Consider the following 20,684-nt stretch of genomic DNA (forward strand, 5'->3'; position numbering starts at 1 on the left):
AACTAGAGGGCGCTGTTTCACCAAGTTGATATAGGACATTTGGCGTGATGTCATCATGGACATCTATCTGTACTGTGGACAGACACCAAATCATTGAGGGGAGAAGAATTTCTTAAAAATATATATATTTATGGGCCAGCGCAATCTTTCATGTTGGTGTTTTTGTAGGAGATAGGTTTGTTTTTTAGTTCACATGCATGGTATTGGTAGCTATAGGCCTACTATAGTAGCTAGCCTAGAATAAAACCCTCTGTCAATACTCAAGAGGTCAGGAGGGTAATGGTTGTCTCACTGCAACCCCCTGAGTATGATACATTCAGATAAATGAATATGTACGTATACTTTGTTGTTGTTGTGGTTGTTGGGAGAATGGTCAGGAACTTCATAGCCTTCATGCAGGCTTTCATTTTCGTAGAAACTTCATAAAGAAATACAGCCAGGGGCTTCACCTCTAAGGCGGGTCAACATGAAAGCATGTTAAGCACAGCTAGACTGAACTGCTACACAATATTCATTGAAGACTGAGAGGACATAGGGGGGGACTAGCACACAGCACCTGTGCCAATGTTGTAATAGGCACACATGTAACCTACAGTCTGACATTTTATTAGATTATTTTACGTAAAGTTCCTGGTCCATTGTATTGTGATGGTGAATGGTGATACATCTATTCCAATCTCATTGTTTCATTATATGTTGTGAATTGTAAAACTATGGGTTTGATTGAAATTGAAATTAAAACCAGCATAAAGAAGAATAGAGTCTTCACACTGGTGATGCTGAACCACTGTATATTTATTTTGTTGTCAATGTTTCGATTTGTTCAGGTCATATAGGCTACATGAATGTATATGTCCTGTTGAAGATCTGTGTATATCAAAACTTTCCCAATTTTTTTCTTTTTGTTTTGTTGAAACTCCATTGTTGTCTTAGGGACAACAAACTCCATAGGCCTACATTGTAACTACAAACCACTTCATGGCGTGTCACAGCGTCTGTGTCTGTGATGGTTATTATAAGTTGCTCTTGAAGTTATACCCATTTCAAGCACAGACCTTAAGGTTCCTTTTAATGTAGCAATGACTATTGTAACTGATGTGTTGTGATGATGTGCAATGCATACGAGTGACACATGTGTGACAACCAACTTACCAAGTCAACCCCGGTCTCTCCCTAGAAAATAATACAATCTATATCATGTTGCCATGCAACCATTGTATGCTTGTCTCTCCTTTTCTTTTTTCCTCCAGGATCACAGTCAAAGAAACAAATGGTACCATCAATCACTGGACAGAGTCTGCCACAGGGAAGGTATTAATAAAACGCTAACACACACACACACACACACACACACACACACACACACACACACACACACACACACACACACACACACACACACACACACACACGTCACACGCACACACACGCACACGCGATGGATCTAGAAGACAACCTGGCCCTCTCCTCCCGGCCAACGTCCCTCTCCCTCCCGGAGGAGAAGATCGGGAAGGGGGAGGGGGACAAGGAGGTGGAGGTCGCCGTCCTCAACCTATCAGAGGACGCGGGCCATACTGTGACCACAGAGATGTCCTCCCCACCCCCACCACCCCTGGCCAAGGTCAGGAGGTCCTTCGCAAACAAGCTGCTGGAGCGCGAGGCTACTGCCAATCAGCCCCGCCAGAAGACCCCGGGGCCTGAGAAAGAGAGGCGACGCTTTGACTGGGGTGAGTGAGGGAGGGAGGAGTGTCTGCTGTAAGCACTATGTAACTATGACATACGTATTGTCTTCAAGTCAACTCAAGTGGATAGCAGATAATTAACTCAATGGTGACTGATATAATTTACTGTATTTACTGCACTTAAAGGACGACTTGACCCATTTCCCCCACCTATCTTCATATAATTGACCCATTTCCCCCACCTATCTTCATATAATTGACCCATTGTCAGTCTTCTGATTGGTCCATGACTAGCCTGGCCCAGACTATGTGGATTTCTGCTCTAGAGGGGCGGTTGCTGGTCAAAAACAGGCGGTGGATCCTATTGGTTCACCATGTTTCTGAACTGTCCACAGCCCTCCTCTGAGAAACAGATGGGGTAGACAATAATGGTACCAATACCATATCATAATAAGCATTAGTTAGGAGTGTACCAATTATAATGAAGATAGGCGGAAAGTTGTACTTTAAGGTGATATTTGGAGGCTTTTTTTTAGGCTTTATTTGAAAGCTACAGTGGACAGAGACAGGGTATAGGGAGTGACATGCAGAAAATGACTCTGAGGCTGGCCAGAAATTGACCCTGCATGGACTCGCTGTCAGGCATTAGAGCCAATGTGGTATAGGCACTAACCATTCGGCTATCAGGTCACCGCACCATGAACCTAAAGTTTGAACAAAAATGGTGTACCTTAAATGGGGGGAAAATGGCCACAAGAGTTGACCTTGGCTGGCCCCATGACTTAAGGTCCCTAAAGGTTGTGACTAGTGCATCTTTCAGTATTGATTAATGCAATATCTCGTTGCGGTCTCCTCTAGAGATGTGTGCTTATTGACCGAATGTGGATCGGCTGCGTTCACATAATGTGTATTGACTGAAGACCCCCATCTCCACACCCCAGCAATAGTTTGGACTCTCATCTCTGACTAATGGAGACTTCTGCTGCAGTGCTGCACACGTCATCGATTTGGATGACCTTGAACATTCTTATTACCATTCCTCTTCCATAGTCCTTTTTTCATTTGGCTCACACTTGAGCCAAGTGATGCTATATTTCCTCACCTCCGTTATAATAACTCTCTTTCTCTCTCTCTTCGCTTAAAGGCCTGCCAATATGGCTTTCACACATACTCAATGTGTGGTTGTTCTCCCCTCATAACTCTCTGGCCTCTCTGCATGCACGCACGCACGCGCACACACACACACACACACACACACACACACACACACAAACACACCTCCCCTGTTCTCACAGCCTCACAGCTTGCTTTTATTCTCTGGAAGAGTGAGATGGGAGGTCTCAGAGTACATTCTGTCCTGTTTCTGTTTGAGCATTCAAATAGTATTTGAGTGTAAGGGCCGATTCATACTCCTATTTTACCGCTGTTTCGGCGCTGTAGTGCCGAAATGATTTCGGCTCGTCAGAAATTTTCAGTAGCACCGAAGAGCCGACTTTAGGACGGTACCCGCCCCCCCCCGAACCTCAAATGACGTCAAATTGTAGGCTCTACAGCGCCGAACCGACTTTTATTCGGCTCTAAAATAGGAGTATGAATCGGCCCTAAGTCCTGATGAAAACTAAAACGAGGTTTAGTTTTTACCGCATAAACCACTAAAGTACTTTATTCTATTTTACTGCTGTATTTCGTCTTTGATATGAAACAGAAATCCAGATATGTTAAACATATGGCAGCTGATCACCCGATTCTGAAAATACCCGACAGGACCAGAGACCTGTACGAGTCGGATCCATATTTGATCAAAGTCTATTTGAGTCTATGTGTACCCAAGTGTATCAGAGAAGACCCGTACTTCTGTGTTACTGTGTGCGACACGCTGCACTGATGAGAAGAGAAACGCAATTAAATGCTGTTTAGGCTGGTTTATGATCAGATTACTGCAGCGCAACAACAAATGTTGAGCTACGCAAAGTATGCATGTGTATTGCGTACCGTACTGCAAGGGAGTGCCCAGCCAAGCAGATCCAAACCCGTCTTCTGTATTGTTGATAGCTACTGCCCATGTTCTGACCATTTCGCTCTGACTGCCAAAACTCTTAGACCTGACTCACACCTTCACAACAGATTGATGTATAGCTGATGCATGAGACTTGTTTACTGATGCAAGCTCGCAATTCATTTCCAATGGGAGTCACATGGTTTGACACAAAACGTTTGTTGTATGAGGGGGAGGGGGGCAGTCGAAACACAGCCGAAAGCCGTACAACACAAATTGTGTCAAACCATGTGACTTCCATTGGAAATGCATTGGGGCAAGATCGATCTATCATACAACATTGATGCATGCTAGACGTATGAGACTTGTTTACTGATGCAAGTGATGCAACATGGTTTGACACAACCTTTTTGTTGTATGGCTTTCGGCTGTGTTTCGATTGCCCCCCTCCACTCACACCTTTCGATCTAGCATACAACATTGATGCATGCTAGATGTAAACAAAGGGTAAGTGTCATGGCCGCCCCAATGCATTTCCAATGGAAGTCACATGGTTTGACACAACACTTTAGTTGTACGGCTTTCCTCCTTTCGGCTGTGTTTCGACTGCCCCCCTCCCCCTGATACAACAAAAATGTTGTGTCAAACCACGTGACTCCCATTGTAAATGCATTGCGAGCTTGCATCAGTAAACAAGTCTCATGCATCAGCTATACATCAATCTGTTGTGACCGTGTGAGTCAGGCCTTAGAGGAACTGTGTTATTGCATCCGTCATCAGTGGCAGTAGGTGATGAGTGATGACAGGATACAGATAACTTGTTGGGGCATTATAATGTTCCTGGGATGATCCCAGTTCCTGGCATTGTGACAAAGTGTCTTTGAGCAAGACACTGAAACGTTATATAATTACAATTTAGGCATTTAGCAGACAAGAACAAAAGCATGGCAATACATCATAAAAAGTAGTTACCATGAAACATGCGTAAGCTAAGAACGTAACAGTGGAATATCTATATAAACTATACTATACTATACTATACTATACTATACTATACTATACTATACTATACTATACTATACTATACTATACTACACTATACATATACTATAAAGTGCTATGACTACACAAAATGCAATTCTAGTGCTGTCTACGTAACATGCTATAAGTCTGTATAAAATGCTATCTAAGTCTACATAAAGTGCTATCTAAGGGGCTAGGGCAAGTGCTACGGGCTGAAAAGGTGCATGGGTTTTCAGACTACGGCGGAAGATTGGGAGTGATGATGCAGTTCTGATTGTAATGGGAAGTGCATTCCATAGTTTTGGAGCCAGAAGGGAGAAGAGTTTGGGACGTGTGGAGTGTTGCATTGGCTTATCTGAGTGCGCGGTAGGGTTCGATCATACTTGCAAGATATGGGGTTGCTCTGAATGCCAGCATCAGCATTCTGTGCGGGCAGCGACCGGGAGCAAATGGAGGGAGCGGAGAAGGGGGGAGACAGGTGAGAATTTTGGCTGATTGAAGACCAAGCGAGCTGCGGCATTTTGGATCAGTTGGAGAGGCTTAAGTGCACATGCCGGCAGGCCAGTAAGGAGGGAGTTAAATATAAATATAAATAGTCAAGTTTTGTGCTGTGATGTTTGAACGAGAGCTTCCAGACTGTCCAGGACAACACCAAGGTTCCTGGCTGTTGGGACGTAGGTGCTCCCGATGAGCAGGTTGGCAAATGGCACTTATATGGCTGCCTCCACAATCGGTGTGTGAGTTGGTAGATGTAACACATACACAATACTTAGTTTTTCCATCGAAAAAAGTGCTACTGTACATATTAAGTTCACAATTCTCTCCCTCAGCTGTTTCTGTTTTACATTCATAATTTATAATTTAGCTTAAGCATTCAGCTGGTGCTTTTATCCACAGTGACCTACAATGAGTGCAAGAACAGAATCTATGTATAAATTACAGGAATCTCTGTATGTACGTATGTCCCAAGGAAGTAAGTTGATTGAATGAACAATTCTGGAGATAATGCGAAGGTCACACACACACACACACACACACGCACGCACACACACACACACACACACACACACACACACACACACACACACACACACACACACACACACACACACACACACACACACAGACATACATTCAGTTAGTACAGAGATTCCTGGAATAGAAAGAAAAATAGATGTTGAACCTAGGCTTGTATAGCTACCCAGGTGTGATATACTGTCCAAATATTTTCATATCATCTTTTGCTTCTGTCCTATGTGGTCGAGGAACTGGAATGAATGATTCCATTTACTCTCATTGTATGTTGAAAAATGTCTCACCTTCACCTAATCTATTTCTGCTGAATTGCAGCAGAGGCTTCATACCCTGACAGTAGCACCTGTCACTTGTCATCTCCCTCCTAACCTTAGGAGGAACTAAACATGTGGTTACTTTTGTGCCTATACTTAGTGAATTTGCACTCAATAAAGACCTGGCTGAGCTTGGAACACTGTGATGTACTCTAAGCAACACGTCTTCTCCTCTCCCCTAACATCTCCCCTGTCCCTCCGACACCTTCAGCCCGGAGCCGGCGGCGTAAGCGCCAGCGGTACGTGGAGAAGAATGGCCGCTGCAACGTGCAGCACGGCAACATGCAGGAGACCTACCGCTACCTGATGGACATCTTCACCACGCTGGTGGACCTCAACTGGCGCTGCTCGCTGGTCGTCTTCGTCATGGCGTACGCCATCACCTGGCTCTTCTTCGGTGCCATCTGGTACCTCATTGCCTACCTCAGGTGAGTGAGGGGGGGGGGGGGGGGGGGTACATGAACATGTGGATAAACAAAGTGGAGACGTATACGTCGAGGACTCATTCAACTTTTATTTAAGATTGTCTGAAAAATCATTGATGCTGACCATCATTTATGATCTGAAAAACACATTTAGATCATTAGATCAATGTGAAATCGAAAATGAGAAAAAAAGAACACAAAAACTGGCAGTTGCAGACAGTTAATAGATTTGATTATTAATTATATACCTAAATCGGCCAAGAGGGTATTCAGTTTTAGGACACGTTGCAAGAAATTCCATGAGTCTGCTGCACAGATACTAAAAGCAACCTTTCATAGGTCAGAATCAGAATATATTTATTATCATTGTACAAGACAACGAAATTGATTGGCAATCCAGCTCAAGTGCATTAAAAATACATAAATACTCTATATATGAAAAACATACATTAAGACATTAAAACAGACCTAGCCTTCCCCGAATATCCAGCCAGTACGCTGGAGTGAGTTAAAATTGGATCATGGTTTCCAATTTAGCACACACATTATACAGTATGTGTGATGAATGATGGTCATTTTCTGACTGGAGCCTTATAGATATACAGATATGGATGATTATTGCGTCTGTCAGCTGGAGAAGTTCAGCCGACCTTATCATAGAGCATACAGTGGTGAGTAGTGTACTGTCACCAGTAATAAACCATAGAGCTGAGTGATAACGGGAGTCTGAGTGTGTGGAGGCAGCAGACACTGTAAATTATGTCTCCATCCAGATCCCATAGGAAAGTAGCTTCAACAATCCTTTTCCTACAAATCAAAGGAACATTGGTTTCATTTCTGTATGAGAAGCCAATATTTTATAGCTTCCCAGAAAGGTCGTTGGCTTGGTATTTGAAAGTGAATGTGTCATACGTATATATATAACCAGATGCCGAAATACTTGTATCTCTTTGTAACTCTTTCAGTATTTGACCCATTGTGATATGCAGATGAAAGATATGTGTGTTTTGAGGGGGCTTTTTGAGAGCCTTTATTGGATAGGGTCAGTGGAGAAAGAGAAAGGAAACACAGCGAAGGGGCAGTGGAGTCATATGCAGCGAAGGGGCAGGGGAGTCATATGCAGCAAATGGTCCCGTTTGGCTTGCAATCAAACCGGGGAAGGCATTATAGCCCATGTGCTAACCATGGCAACTCGGGTCACCCCAGTTGTGTATGTTTTTGAAAAATCTCGAGAAAACCATGAATTGTTTTATTAGTATTAACTGTCAGTTTAAGATCGCAACACGATGCCTTTGGTTGTCTTTATGAATTCACGCTCATGTGCTGTTACTCCTACGTTTACACAATGGAAGGCAGCCGGGAAATACTCATAACCGGCTGATGTGAGAGCAACGAGAAGCTCCAGCAGTTACAGATGAATCACCACCCAGTGTATTTTTGTGTTTCCAAACCTATATATACATTCCGCCACCTCCTGTCTATTCTTTCTACTCCCAACACCCACTTTGTCACCTCTATTTCATGCTCGCTTTCTCTTTCTTACACATCCCCCCCATCTCTTCATCTCTCCCATCATCATCCCATTTAATGTTCTATTCATCTATTTATTTGTCTTTTGTTCACTGTCTTTATGACTGTCTTTGTTGTTGAATGTTATTGTTACAGTGAGTTTTAGTTAGCTATAATAAATAATGCATGTTTTATCCATGAGATACCATTAAGTCCTTTGATATTTTTGTGCTATCCGGATAATTCTACTGTACTAATGCAGCATGGTGAATCGTATCGTGAATTTATCAAATATATAATCAAATCAAATCACAACAATCACCCATTTTAAGGGGCGATCTGGACCACCTGGAGGACACGACGTGGACACCGTGCGTCAACAACGTCAACAGCTTCATCTCGGCCTTCCTGTTCTCCATCGAGACGGAGACCACCATCGGCTACGGCCACCGCGTCATCACGGACCAGTGTCCCGTGGGAACCATACTGCTGCTGCTGCAGGCCATCCTGGGCTCCATGGTCAACGCCTTCATGGTGAGTCACAGCGTGTGAGGCACATTGGCTCATGGTCAGCGCAGCGTGTGAGACACATTGGCTCATGGTCAGCGTGTGAGACACATTGGCTCATGGTCAGCGCAGCGTGTGAGACACATTGGCTCATGGTCAGCGTGTGAGACACATTGGCTCATGGTCAGCGTGTGAGACACATTGGCTCATGGTCAGCGTGTGAGACACATTGGCTCATGGTCAGCTTGTGAGACACATTGGCTCATGGTCAGCGTGTGAGACACATTGGCTCATGGTCAGCGTGTGAGACACATTGGCTCATGGTCAGCGTGTGAGACACATTGGCTCATTGATTTTCTTTTCACTTGACTGTCCCCAGATGACAGTAAAGTGAAAATACCCTGAAATCTTGAATAAACAAAACTGTGAAAAAGAATTACTTTTAAGACACAAGAAAGAAAGAAAGAAAATAAATGAAAAAAGACCATTACTGCATCAAAAGTAATCGACAAAATAGCTGATCTCCAAGCTTGTAGATTGACAATTTTCACAATATCTACGTATCTGTGGGACTGAGTAAAACTAAATGTAATTCCAAGGGCTTCTCAGGGCGGGGGGTTCCTCAGTTCAAATATGAGTATTTTGGGGGTCCCCTATTTTGGGGGGTCTTCAGTTCAAAAATATTAATATTGTGGGGAGTCTTGGCCTGAATAGGTTGAGAACCATGCACTGCACTGCCCTGCCACGATCACGAAGATCCTTTCAAAAATCAACTAGAAATGCACTCTGTCGAGGTGACAACTTGCGCCTCGAGTACTGTAGGCCATGCCTTACTTGTGCGCAAGCAGAGCATGCAAGTACTGCTACTAAACTAATATCTATTACAATTGCTGTTCTAATCCTGTATCCTTTAGGCCCATTTGTAACCTTATACCAACCCTGAAACGTACCTTAGTTTCGTCACCATCAACTGCCAATAAGGGACCACCATTCTTACCCCGACATACATATACTTCCCGGGCAACACATATAACGGACAACACCGACATGCGGAGGACAACACCGACATTATGCAGCCGATTCCATTACTTGCGCACTCTGCTTGCGCAAGTAATAAACACATTTAAATCACCCAGACCCTTGATAGACAAGATGAGAGGATGATCGACCTATTGGGAACAGGTGGTGCTCTACCCTGTGAAAAGAGAATGTCATTTTGGAAGTGCTGGATCATGGACGATACAAGTAAGCAGTCCTTTGATGTGCATATAAATGATGTCCGACCAGCATCTTGTTTGTGCACATGCAGTCCTGACCTGGAAACATGCCATTAGCAGCTGAGGGAGATGTGTGTGGCAGTCGCTCTTACTTTGCATATTCAAGCAATCTGACTCACTCACGGGATATTTATAGTCTCACTACTGTATGTATTTATGTATGTGTTTGTTGTGGCGGTCATTTGGGAGACAATACAAATGGACATCTTTGTTGCAGCCCAGTTCTTATAAGGCTTAAGGGACTTCCAACATTTGGGGTCTTTTTCTTCCTTTTTTTTTCTCCAATGAATGTAATTTTGTCCAATCTGTACGGCTGCAGTCACACTGTTGAGACAGCCGTCTTATCAAAGTCTGATGAAACACGGAGCGGTAAAAGACAGCTTTTTAAATTAATTTCCAATGGGAGTCACGTGGTTTGATGAGACAGACTTGTTTTATGCCTTGTGTCTTGCCCTGCCCCCCATGAAACAAGTTTATCTCAGCAAACCACGTGACTCCCATTGAAAATGAATTGGAGCTGTCATTCCGCTCCGTGTTTCATCAGACTTTGATAAGACGTCGGTTGTCTGATAGGTGTGACAGGCGCCTAAGGATGAGTATGTTAAAACAATATAACTTTTACAATTGGGCTTGTTGTATATTGTCTCCCTACCTGTCTGTTATTGAGACATTGAGAGCACATTGAGAGCTTGTCGATCAGCTATTTTCTAAATAATTTAGCAACGTAACGTTTAGCCTATAATTCCATGAAGTGGTTAAGTAGTTGGAATCAGATTGTTTGAGCTGATGGCGGATTTATAGCAGCAGGATGTTCTCACTGTGACTGCAGAGCATCAAAACAGATCCTACATGTTTAAAGCTTATCAATGTTTTTCTCCTTTTCTGATGTTCTCTCTCTCTCCCTCTCTCTCTCTCTCCCTCTCTCACTCTCTCTCTCTCTCTCCCTCTCTCTCTCTCCCTCTCTCACTCTCTCTCTCTCTCTCTCACTCTCTCCCTCTCTCTCACTCTCTCTCTCTCTCTCTCCCTCTCTCCCTCTCTCACTCTCTCTCTCCCTCTCTCTTTCTCTCCCTCTCTCTCTCTCTCTCTCTCCCCACTCAGGTGGGCTGCATGTTTGTGAAGATCTCTCAGCCCAACAAGCGAGCGGAGACGCTGTTGTTCTCCAAACACGCGGTCATCTCGCGGCGGGAAGACAAGCTGTGCCTGATGTTCCGCGTGGGTGACCTGCGCAAGTCGCACATCGTTGGGGCCAACATGAGGGCCAAGCTCATCAAGTCCAAGCAGACGCAGGAGGGTGAGATGTAACGCGTTATGTCTGTCAGCATCGCTACATGTGGAACTATATAGTAGGGACTCGGGAGTGGGACACGCAGTACACTTGTTCTGCCTTTCTTATGGCTTTGTGATCACCTTTTCTCCCCCGTTATGCCAATGTATTCCACCATTTTATTGTATAGAGTTTAAACGACATTGGTCTACAGAAAACTGCAAAATCAAAAATCATATGAGCCTTTCGTTTAGACGGAAACAGCATTTTCGGGGATTGAAACCACAACAAAGTGAACGCCACTTCTATACACACTACAGTGGCACTCCTTTTCTGTTCTGATCGTTATGTGTAAACTCTCCTCTCCTCTCCTCTCCTCTCCTCTCCTCTCCTCTCCTCTCCTCTCCTCTCCTCTCCTCTCCTCTCCTCTCCTCTCCTCTCCTCTCCGTCCGTGCAGGTGAGTTCATCCCACTGGACCAGACGGACATCAGCGTGGGCTTTGAGACCGGCGATGACCGTCTCTTCCTGGTCTCCCCGCTGGTCATCTCTCACGAGATCGACACCCAGTCACCCTTCTGGGACTTGTCACAGGGCCAGCTGGAGAAGGACGACTTTGAGATCGTGGTCATTCTGGAGGGCATGGTGGAGGCCACCGGTGAGGATTTCAGTTGTTTTGTTTCCATAGAAGTCAGCATGTCTTCTATGAAAGCCTAGAAGGGAATGTAAAAACTGCACTCTCAGTAATAGTCTTATGTGGTCTTTACACGAGAACGAGTCTTTGAATCCGCAAAACGTATGACATCATGGCTCACGTTGGCTCACAGCGCATATGTTTATTACATTGATGCAGAGCCATATATGATCCTGAACAAGCCTCCCTCCTCGCCTACAAAGCGCTGATCATCAGCGATGGTGAATGTAAAACCATGATGTAAATAAAAATCCTTGTGATAGGCGGCAGCAGCGTTTATGTAGCCTAATGTATTATTCACTAGTAGGAATAAACACACCATTGGGGAGGTTTAAGGAATTTATTGACAGTGAAGAAATGGAGGGATGGAGGAGGGATGAATGAATGTGGATGTGTAGGTTCCGGGGGGTCGCCGACCCTGGAGTCTTTGGGGAGGAGGTCGAATGGCACTCGTCGTGTGCCGTTCGTCGTAAGGCGTTCGTCTTACGGTGCGCATGGACGATATCCCCCCGCAGGAACCTGAGAAGGAGAGGAGAGAGTTATGTTTTAATCGTTTGATCCACTTTTGGTGAGGTGGATGTATAGCTCCTTTGGGGGGAGCGGGGAGAGGAGCTGCTATGGAGGTGAAGGGGTGGGGGTGGGTTGCGAGAAGCCTGTAGGAAGTGTGCGAAGCAGCGAGGCGGGCGAAACATGGAGGATTCTGGGTGGTACTGGGCAGATATAAATGGGGACAGGTAGATTGACGTGGAGGGCGGAGAGTGGCATGAAGGGCAGGGCCAATGTGCATTTCTCCTCCTCCTGAACATCAGTTGTTCCAACTCCATTAAAATATATAACCATCCCGTGGCACGCTCTGCCTGCATGCTCTGGGCTGTGGCCACAACCATGTCGTGTTTTGGAATCATTCAAAACCCCAATAGGGTTGCGTGAAGGTTCTTCTTCTTGTACGTGGGTGACTGGTCTGTTTGGCAGCCCGTTACCGCCACCAAGCGACATTATAGCGTTTTCATAAAGTGTGCGTTCTCGTGTAAAGGGTCAATACAAATTGAGAACGCAACAGGACTTTGCCGTTTTATCTGGAGATGGTCGCCGTGTAAAAGAGGCAAAGTCTTGTTTAAGAATGATAGGATCCGCAGCAGAAGTCAAACCAAATAAACAGACGTTTTTCGGTGCGTCTTTTTGACAGTATAGGAATTTCTAGAAAATCGAAGCTAGGCCTGCGTGCCGAAACGTGTCTATTCAGACTATTACTGAGAGTGCAGATTTTATATTCCCTTCTACGTCATTTCTGAATCTGCACCCAGCATACTCCTTTCCCATGAAGTGAGTTTTCTATGGAAGCCTGTCACACAGCGAATATAGGATATACTGCACATGCTTGTACTGTAGATAGCCTGTTTTTGGTTTAAGATTAAAGAGTATTTGAGGTGGTAAAACTAGCAATAGAATGAGTTTGAGGTAGAAAGAATACACATTGAGGTTAAAGCCTCAATCTAAAATGTCTTCAACTGGTTGGATGTATGGCTACCAAAATATCATAATTGTATAATTGATTATGAAACACAGCGCTAGTGTGTGGGTGGATCCTTTCATACTGTTTCACTCAGATTTGTTTAGGACTTTTTTCAGTCGTGATATTCTATTTTGCTCCTTTAATCCATATGCTACTGCCTTCATGTTTTTTACATGTCCATCTTTCTCTCACCCATACGACACCCTACGTGTGTGATCGGTGATTTGATTTGCAATCTCTATAGTGCCATGGTCGGTTGGTGCACCACCTATAATCCCTTACCCAGCCAGCGTTGGGAAAGTTCTTTTTTTTATGAACTAGTTCCGTTCACAGTTATTTTTGAGTGGTGCAACCACTCCAAGGAACAGCAATGTCTGTAGACAGATTATGTCAAGGCACGTCTGAAGGGTGATGTGTAAACAAACAGTGGCGATCGTGTCACCTTTCCAGCTGTATGCAGTGAGCAGCCAGGGGTCAAATCCTCAGAGCTCAAAGTGTAAAACAATGTCATCTTGAACGTGCTTCATGGTTTCAGCTACATTTGAAGGACACTGCAGACAGATTCTCCGGTGTGTTGTAACACCCTCAGAGATATATTAACAGTAACACACATTGTAGGCTAATAGTTCAGTTCAGTTGAGTTTGGTTTATTTTCAGCATTGTTTGGACAAAATAAATACATACCTGTGTACGTATAACAATTTAGAGCCAGGCACAATCTCAAAAGTATAGTCTAGTAGTCCATTTGGCACAATAAAGTGTCCAAGATGGCGAGAAAGCGGACAGGGAGAAGCATAATGCGGTATCGAGCCCTATACCCCTGGCTCAGTTTACACAAATAAATTAAGTCATCACAGTGTTTGCAGTACACTTCAGGATACAGGAATTGACATGGTGTTTCACACACATTGCATACAGCATATACCCTCCCACACATACATACGGGGCGCAGCACCGGATACTTACAGCACCGACCAGTAATTACAACATTAATTAATACGGTAAGGTAATTAATACATACATTAATGAATACAATGAGTAATTACATCTCCAGGTCATAGACCTCCTGTGTTAAAAGTCATCCACCCTCTCTCTCTCTCTCTCTCTCTCTCTCTCTCTCTCAGCTCTCGCTCTGTCCTTGGAAGACAGGGTACACGAAATCCTGACTAATGTAATGCTGAGAGTGTGCAAATGTAACCAATCCATTTTGTTACATTTGCACACTCCCAGAACACTTTAATTTCTATTTATTTTTAAAGTTTGATTTAGCAAGCGGCCATCCCTAACTATATCTGTTCATGTTGAAGAGTCACTGATAGCAGTATACTTACTGAGAGGCAGGCCTAATTTTCAGAAAACAATACTAAAAGATAGACAGTAATCTCGGTCAACAAAGGTGCCCTTTGAGATGAATTCGAAGCGACCCCAAATCCCCAAATCTATTTTGTATTTCTGTTAGCCAGTCATGGTGTTAGCTATATTGATTTGTTTACATCCAGTCATTGACCATCTTTCCTGTCAGCAGAATGCACAATGGTAACAGAAGATGACTTTGTGTTGTCAACAGAACACCCATAGGCCCCTTTGCTATTTGAGTGAGCTTGAAAAGTAATTTTAGGGAGCTTGAAAATAGGAGATCAATATCTAAGACCATAATTTGATGTGCTAAGCTGGCAGAGATTTATTGAGTGAACCCCAAAACGTGCAGCCATCTACAGCGTATATGTGCATGTCTTCATCTGACAATCTTAATATCAATAGCTCCGAGCAGAATACAGTAATGCTTATCGCAATGAGTGGTCACGTGGTGATCATCTCGGTGCAACTCCATGCTAGGGTTGCCAACCGTCTCTTGAAATAAGCAACCATTCCTTCTTTTGTAAACTAAAAGACGTTTCTCTTTTTGGGAATCAATCAATGACACACATCTTCAGTTCATATACAGTACATATATTATAATTAATACGGTTGTTAACCTGCACAGTAAACTGGACCTGCAGATCAGCTATTTTTGGCTAATGTTCCCAGAAGAGAAAAGTCCTTACGCACATCTAAGTGACAGGTGCGTCGGATAAAGGAACTAGAAGGGTAGAAAAACTGTCTTCACTTACAGGATTTTATTGAGCTTCGGTTTTGGTCGAAACCTTGCTCAATAAAATGCTGTAAGTGAAGGATTAAGATTTCTTTCTATTTTCTTCTGGCTAATGTTACCCAGCTTATGAACGCTTGGGTTCAAATGATTAATATAATATACTAAAACTGTATATATATACTGTATATACAGTGAGATTGTATCTTTTTCTGACCTTATGTTTCTTAGAAATTAAGGGACGCGTGGCCAGATGAAGTTGAGGTAGTTGTCAACCCTAATAACTGCGTTGTTGCGACTGTGTTTAAATCAGGCGTACAGTAGACGATGCAGAGCCGTCTGGCAGGCATTGGCAAGTGTACAGACTCAAAGTATACTCTCGTCCATTTCTGATGTGATGTGTGAGGTTTTGTGCTATTCTGGTATACCTCCGAGGCAGAGGTATTCTCGCTGACCACTGCGAATATTGATTGATTCATTCTGCAGGTTTAAACGGTTTGTTTATGTGTGTGTGTGCGTGCCTGGGTGTGCATGCCCGTGTGTGTGTGTGTGTGTGTGTGTGTGCGTGTGCGTGCCTGGGTGTGTGTGTGCGTGTGTGTGTGTGTGTGTGTGTGTGTGTGTGTGAAGGTATGACTTGTCAGGCGAGGAGCTCGTACCTGGCAGACGAGGTGATGTGGGGTCACAGGTTCAGTCCCATGATGTCCCTGGCGGACGGCTTCTTTGACATCGACTACGGGGCGTTCCATCACACGATTGAGGTAAGAGGAGGAGGCCATGGAGTAAAGAAGAGCTGCTCTGATTCTAGTCCCTGGCTAGAAAAGGGAACGTGCTTCTTCCAGTAATGGCGGTTTGAACCACTGCGGTGGGTCCAAGGTAACAGACATTCAATTCGTCACTGTCGGGGTGGATCGATCCAATGTAGTTATTCTTTAGTCACAAGCTCTTGTCATTGGTTCAATATTCACAAAACAGACACACGTTACCCACTTTCACTCTCAAGTTTTCCTTTCTCAAAAACATTAGAAAGTAGCACATCTGAAAGCTCAATGCGTCACGTTCTGTAGATTGGCAATTTGTGCTACTTTTGTGCTCCTGTGCGATGATGCAGGCCGAGGCATTAATTTACGAAATAATGTCTGGTTATGTTGTTTCTTTGTTTTCATTAATGCACAATCACTGGGGTAAGTGAATAATTGGTTCGGGGGCATAGGGGCTGACACATAGTAACCTCAAAAGAACCACCTGTTCAGCTGATGAGAACAATGAGAGGGGCTGTGTGGGACACCAGATTTTTTTGTTGACCGCTTTATTCGTATTGCTTTATTGTTTTGATCACTGTGATTATGTTGTCATCAGTTAGAGCACCCCAAGTTCTTCATGTTTCTTTAATCAAACCCCTTAAAAACGCAATCTTTGGATCCAGGCAAACTTCCTTTTGTCAAGCAGGGCGCGTCAGGCAATAGACAATGGCCCATCTCATTGCCTCTCAGCCATTTATTTAGTTTGGTCTCCAGCATTCGCTACAAGATAATTCTGCCCGACAGTAACAAATTAAAGGTCCTGGGTGGGTACATTACTACATTTGCTACTTTAGTTTCTCTTATTATCAACTGCCAACATGCACTGTTATCTGCACACTAACGCCACTAATGGTGCTTTTCCACTTCATGGTATCAACTTTACTCAACTCTAGTAGCCTCTTTTGGTTTTGCATTGGTTAAACCTTTAGATTAATCCAGACTACAGGGCAGGCACTTTGTGGATTCAATTCATCTATAGACTGTAAACGAAAATGTGAACAAAGGGAGCTGTCACTTGACCCATTGGTTTTTGACAGAGCCATTTTGAAGCCACTATCTCGGTCCGTCTATTTTTGAAAATATTTGAAATTATGTTTTTTTTTTTCTTTTAATGGACATTTTATGACAATTATCTCAAATAATTTGTGATTAGTCGATTATGTCATAATCGTGACAGGCCTAGGTGTGCTGCGGAATCGTACCCACTTGAAAACCTCGAAAGCCATTGTGGCACCACCTCAAAGACCACGTTAACCCATTTCGTTTTCTGAAAAACCTATGTTTCTATACGTCAAGTATTTCATGTGAAGGACTCCAAAAATGATATGTAATTGGCTGCCGAACCCCATCTGAAAATGTGTTGTTCCAGGGACCCCCCCCCCCCCCCCCAGAAGCAAAGATTTGAGTGAAAAGCGTTCCCTCTGAAAGAATATATATTCGAAGATTTGTGCCACATTTAAAAATAAATTCACAAATAGCAGATCTACAGACCTGGTGTCTAAAAAAACAATTGTCAAAATGTTCTATTGTCTGTGATTGCAGCTGGAAAGTGCAATTGTGTAAAGCAGCAACACTGCGCTAGATTGACTGTTGTTCAAGGTGGCTGGGCCCATTGGTCCGTACGAGGTCAGGTGTAGAGGTGATTCTGGTGGAATAAAAGCTGTGCATCTTTGCTTTGTTTACATTCTGCACGCATAATAGCGTGTCAGATGGCTCGACAAAAAAACGGTAAAAACACTCAAATACGCACTGGCACTGGCGGATTCTTTGATTTGATTATTTTAACCACTATGGTTCAAATAAAAATAATATGTTTGTTACTGCCTGGCTGTCACTCTGGGTGGGCGGCCAGGAATAGGCCAAAATAAAGGCCCTAAAACCACCAAAACCCTGCACAAAACCGGCAAACATTTGGTTTGCACGGGCCTGTGCAGGGGGACCCCTTGAGCTTCAGGTGCCCAGGTGCCCTTAGAGGTGCTAATCCAGCTCTGAATGGAACTAACAGAGTAATACGCTAAGTTCCTATTCATCTGTATCACAATGAAAACACATGTTTACCAATAAGGTATTTGTTATACATTATTTATTTATTTATCAGTATATTACTGTCTTTATCAATACAGTCTTAGGCCCACGGGCATAGATGCTCCTGAATACTGTTAACTCATTAAGACCTGAGGTTGATTCTACAAACGCCTTCAAGATCAGTAGTTCTCAAACCTTTTCACAATTCAAAACTATTCAACACTTCCAACATTTTTCTAAATAAAATCAAAAATTGAAGATCTATAAGCTCGCAACGCTATTTTTGAATAGCCACGGCCAAAATCTAAAACGTTACAGTATACTTTCCCGGTTTCAATGGCTTAGCAACCTTTTAAACCAGTTGTTGTCAATATGAAGTTAATCGATACTGCAGCAATCGCATGCGCCTCTTTCTCACCTAAACTGTTATCATTCAGAAGCAGGTGTTGCGTTGGCATATACATTGTGAATAGAGATCGTTATCAGTCTAGTTTCCATTGTTCTACAGTGCTCTCCTACACAGAGGGTTGTGGACGTTGCTATGACGACCGGCCGCATTGAAGGGCTACTATCTGCAGTATAGAACAAAGTACAGTATACGTGGTATAGCAAAAGTGAACAGAGTAGAGTTTTTTGATTGATTTAATACTTTAGTCAAAAAATGTAAACCTTTCCCCGCCTGATGGAGGGGCAAGGAACTGGTCGGAGTAACGTGTTCCTTCCACGTGCTACGTCCGGCCGGGGAAACTCCCCCCTGTCAGGTGAACAGAAGCAGGTTGGCAGAGGAAGTGTAGAGCCCTGCAGGATTACATTAGATAATTGACACTGGGTGAAAAAATGGGTTGCAAAATCGTGGGATAAACAAATAGCTGATAAAAAAATGAAAATTTTAAAAAGCACGTATAGAAACTGAAGCTAAAAGGATGACACAAAAAACGTCCTGTGGCCCTTTTGTATTCAAATCATCAACAGTCAGTCAATCGAATATAAATATAGCTATATATTTACAGGAGTGACACGCAGCAAAGATCGTCGAGATTGAGAGTCAAACACGTGACATGCTGTCGGGTTGCATTAGCAACCTCGGTGCCCAGACCGTTACATTATCTGCCCGGGCCATACTGTATATTCTTGAAAATGTTTACCGGTATATAATGTTTTATATATCTGAAAATCGAGTAATCATTTAAGCATTATTGTAGACTTTATGGAAAAAAATTGGAAATAGCCGATCTACAAGCTCGGGTAATAGAAGGTATGCACGTTACATCATTATCATCATCATCATCATATCCGGAAGTTATGTTGGAACGCCTACTGAGTGGCAAAACACTACTTTCTGGCCTTAACCCATTCTGACCTGAGATCAAATTCATACGAGGTTTCCACGGGACCCACACTGGTCTGATTAACCCATTCTGACCTGAGATCAGATTCTAAAAATGTCAGTCGTTCTTCGAATTTTTCAAAAATAGCAGACCTACAAGCTCGTATCGCGCCACTCGGTGGCGCGATATGAGCTTGTAGATCTGCTATTTTTCAATAGCTAAAGCATAACATGATGCCAACACCAAAATGGGTGCCCCCACACATCCAAACAGAAAAGTCCTATTTGACTGCATTAAATGACGTTAAACAACGTTAAACTCACTTTGCCACTCACTTTATGCATGCGCATAGCCTCTATTTTCACTATTTTTTAAATTAGCCTATAATGAAGGCTAATAAAATATTTTAACTCTTCGATTATCTTTAAAAAGGAAAGCACCTCCCTACTCTTGGTGTGCGCTCCATACCTCTTTGATTGCTTTGATAACTCCACATTTTTTTCTATAATCGATTAAATATTTGCTCAATTAACTGTTGCACTACTACACCCCCCCCATCCCCCCCCTCTCCGCGTGTCCCCAGGTGGACACGCCCACCTGCTCGGCACGAGAGAGCTCATTGGCCGCCGCCAGACTGGAGGCCCACCTGTATTGGTCGATTTCCAGCAAGCTGGACGAAGAGGCCGCCCTCGTCAATGACAACGAGTCGGAGAAACAGTTGGACAGTGGTTCGGCCAATGGGAAGGGAGGGGTGGCGCCGATCTTTATCGTCGGGGAGATTACAGAGATCCAGGAGCAATCAGCAGGACTGGGAGAGCTGAACGGCAGCATCGCCACTGACCATTCGGAGTCGGAGGCCTAGCGGAGAGAATGTTTACACGTTGAAGTGGCGGAAGCGTTGAAGTGTGTCATTAAGATTGTCCGTTTATAATTGTAATCGTTTTATTTGAGAAGTTTAAGCGGTTTGATTGGGGGATATTATTGCTATATTTGGTCATACCTTCTGTCAGTGGTTCTCAGTCTATTTTGGACCCGGGCCTATCGGCTGCCGCGTTTCAGAGCATGTTAATTTTCACGATCAATCAATCAACTGTGTTCCGTTAGTAATAGTATACATTGAAATCCTGTTCATCGGTGTAACCATAGACATTAAAATATATATAGATGCCTCCATTGGCCGCTGCAGTTCGTTCGGGAGGAGGAAGT

The 20,684-nt window shown here is 43.6% G+C and overlaps 1 protein-coding gene across 1 annotated transcript; it reads left to right on the forward strand.

Moving 5' to 3' along the window:
* Positions 1–1,438: 1,438 nt before the first annotated feature.
* On the forward strand, positions 1,439–20,340 carry kcnj9 (potassium inwardly rectifying channel subfamily J member 9; the record flags this gene model as incomplete). The annotated part of the gene is made up of 7 exons (XM_080777513.1): positions 1,439–1,727; positions 6,262–6,478; positions 8,317–8,518; positions 10,867–11,059; positions 11,490–11,687; positions 15,953–16,083; positions 20,062–20,340. The coding sequence occupies 7 exons, from the start codon at positions 1,439–1,441 to the stop codon at positions 20,338–20,340; spliced, it is 1,509 nt and encodes a 502-aa protein (XP_080633639.1).
* Positions 20,341–20,684: the final 344 nt, after the last annotated feature.

Source organism: Protomyctophum bolini (genome assembly GCF_963924005.1).
Source record: "Protomyctophum bolini genome assembly, chromosome: 12".
NCBI classification, from domain to species: domain Eukaryota; kingdom Metazoa; phylum Chordata; class Actinopteri; order Myctophiformes; family Myctophidae; genus Protomyctophum; species Protomyctophum bolini.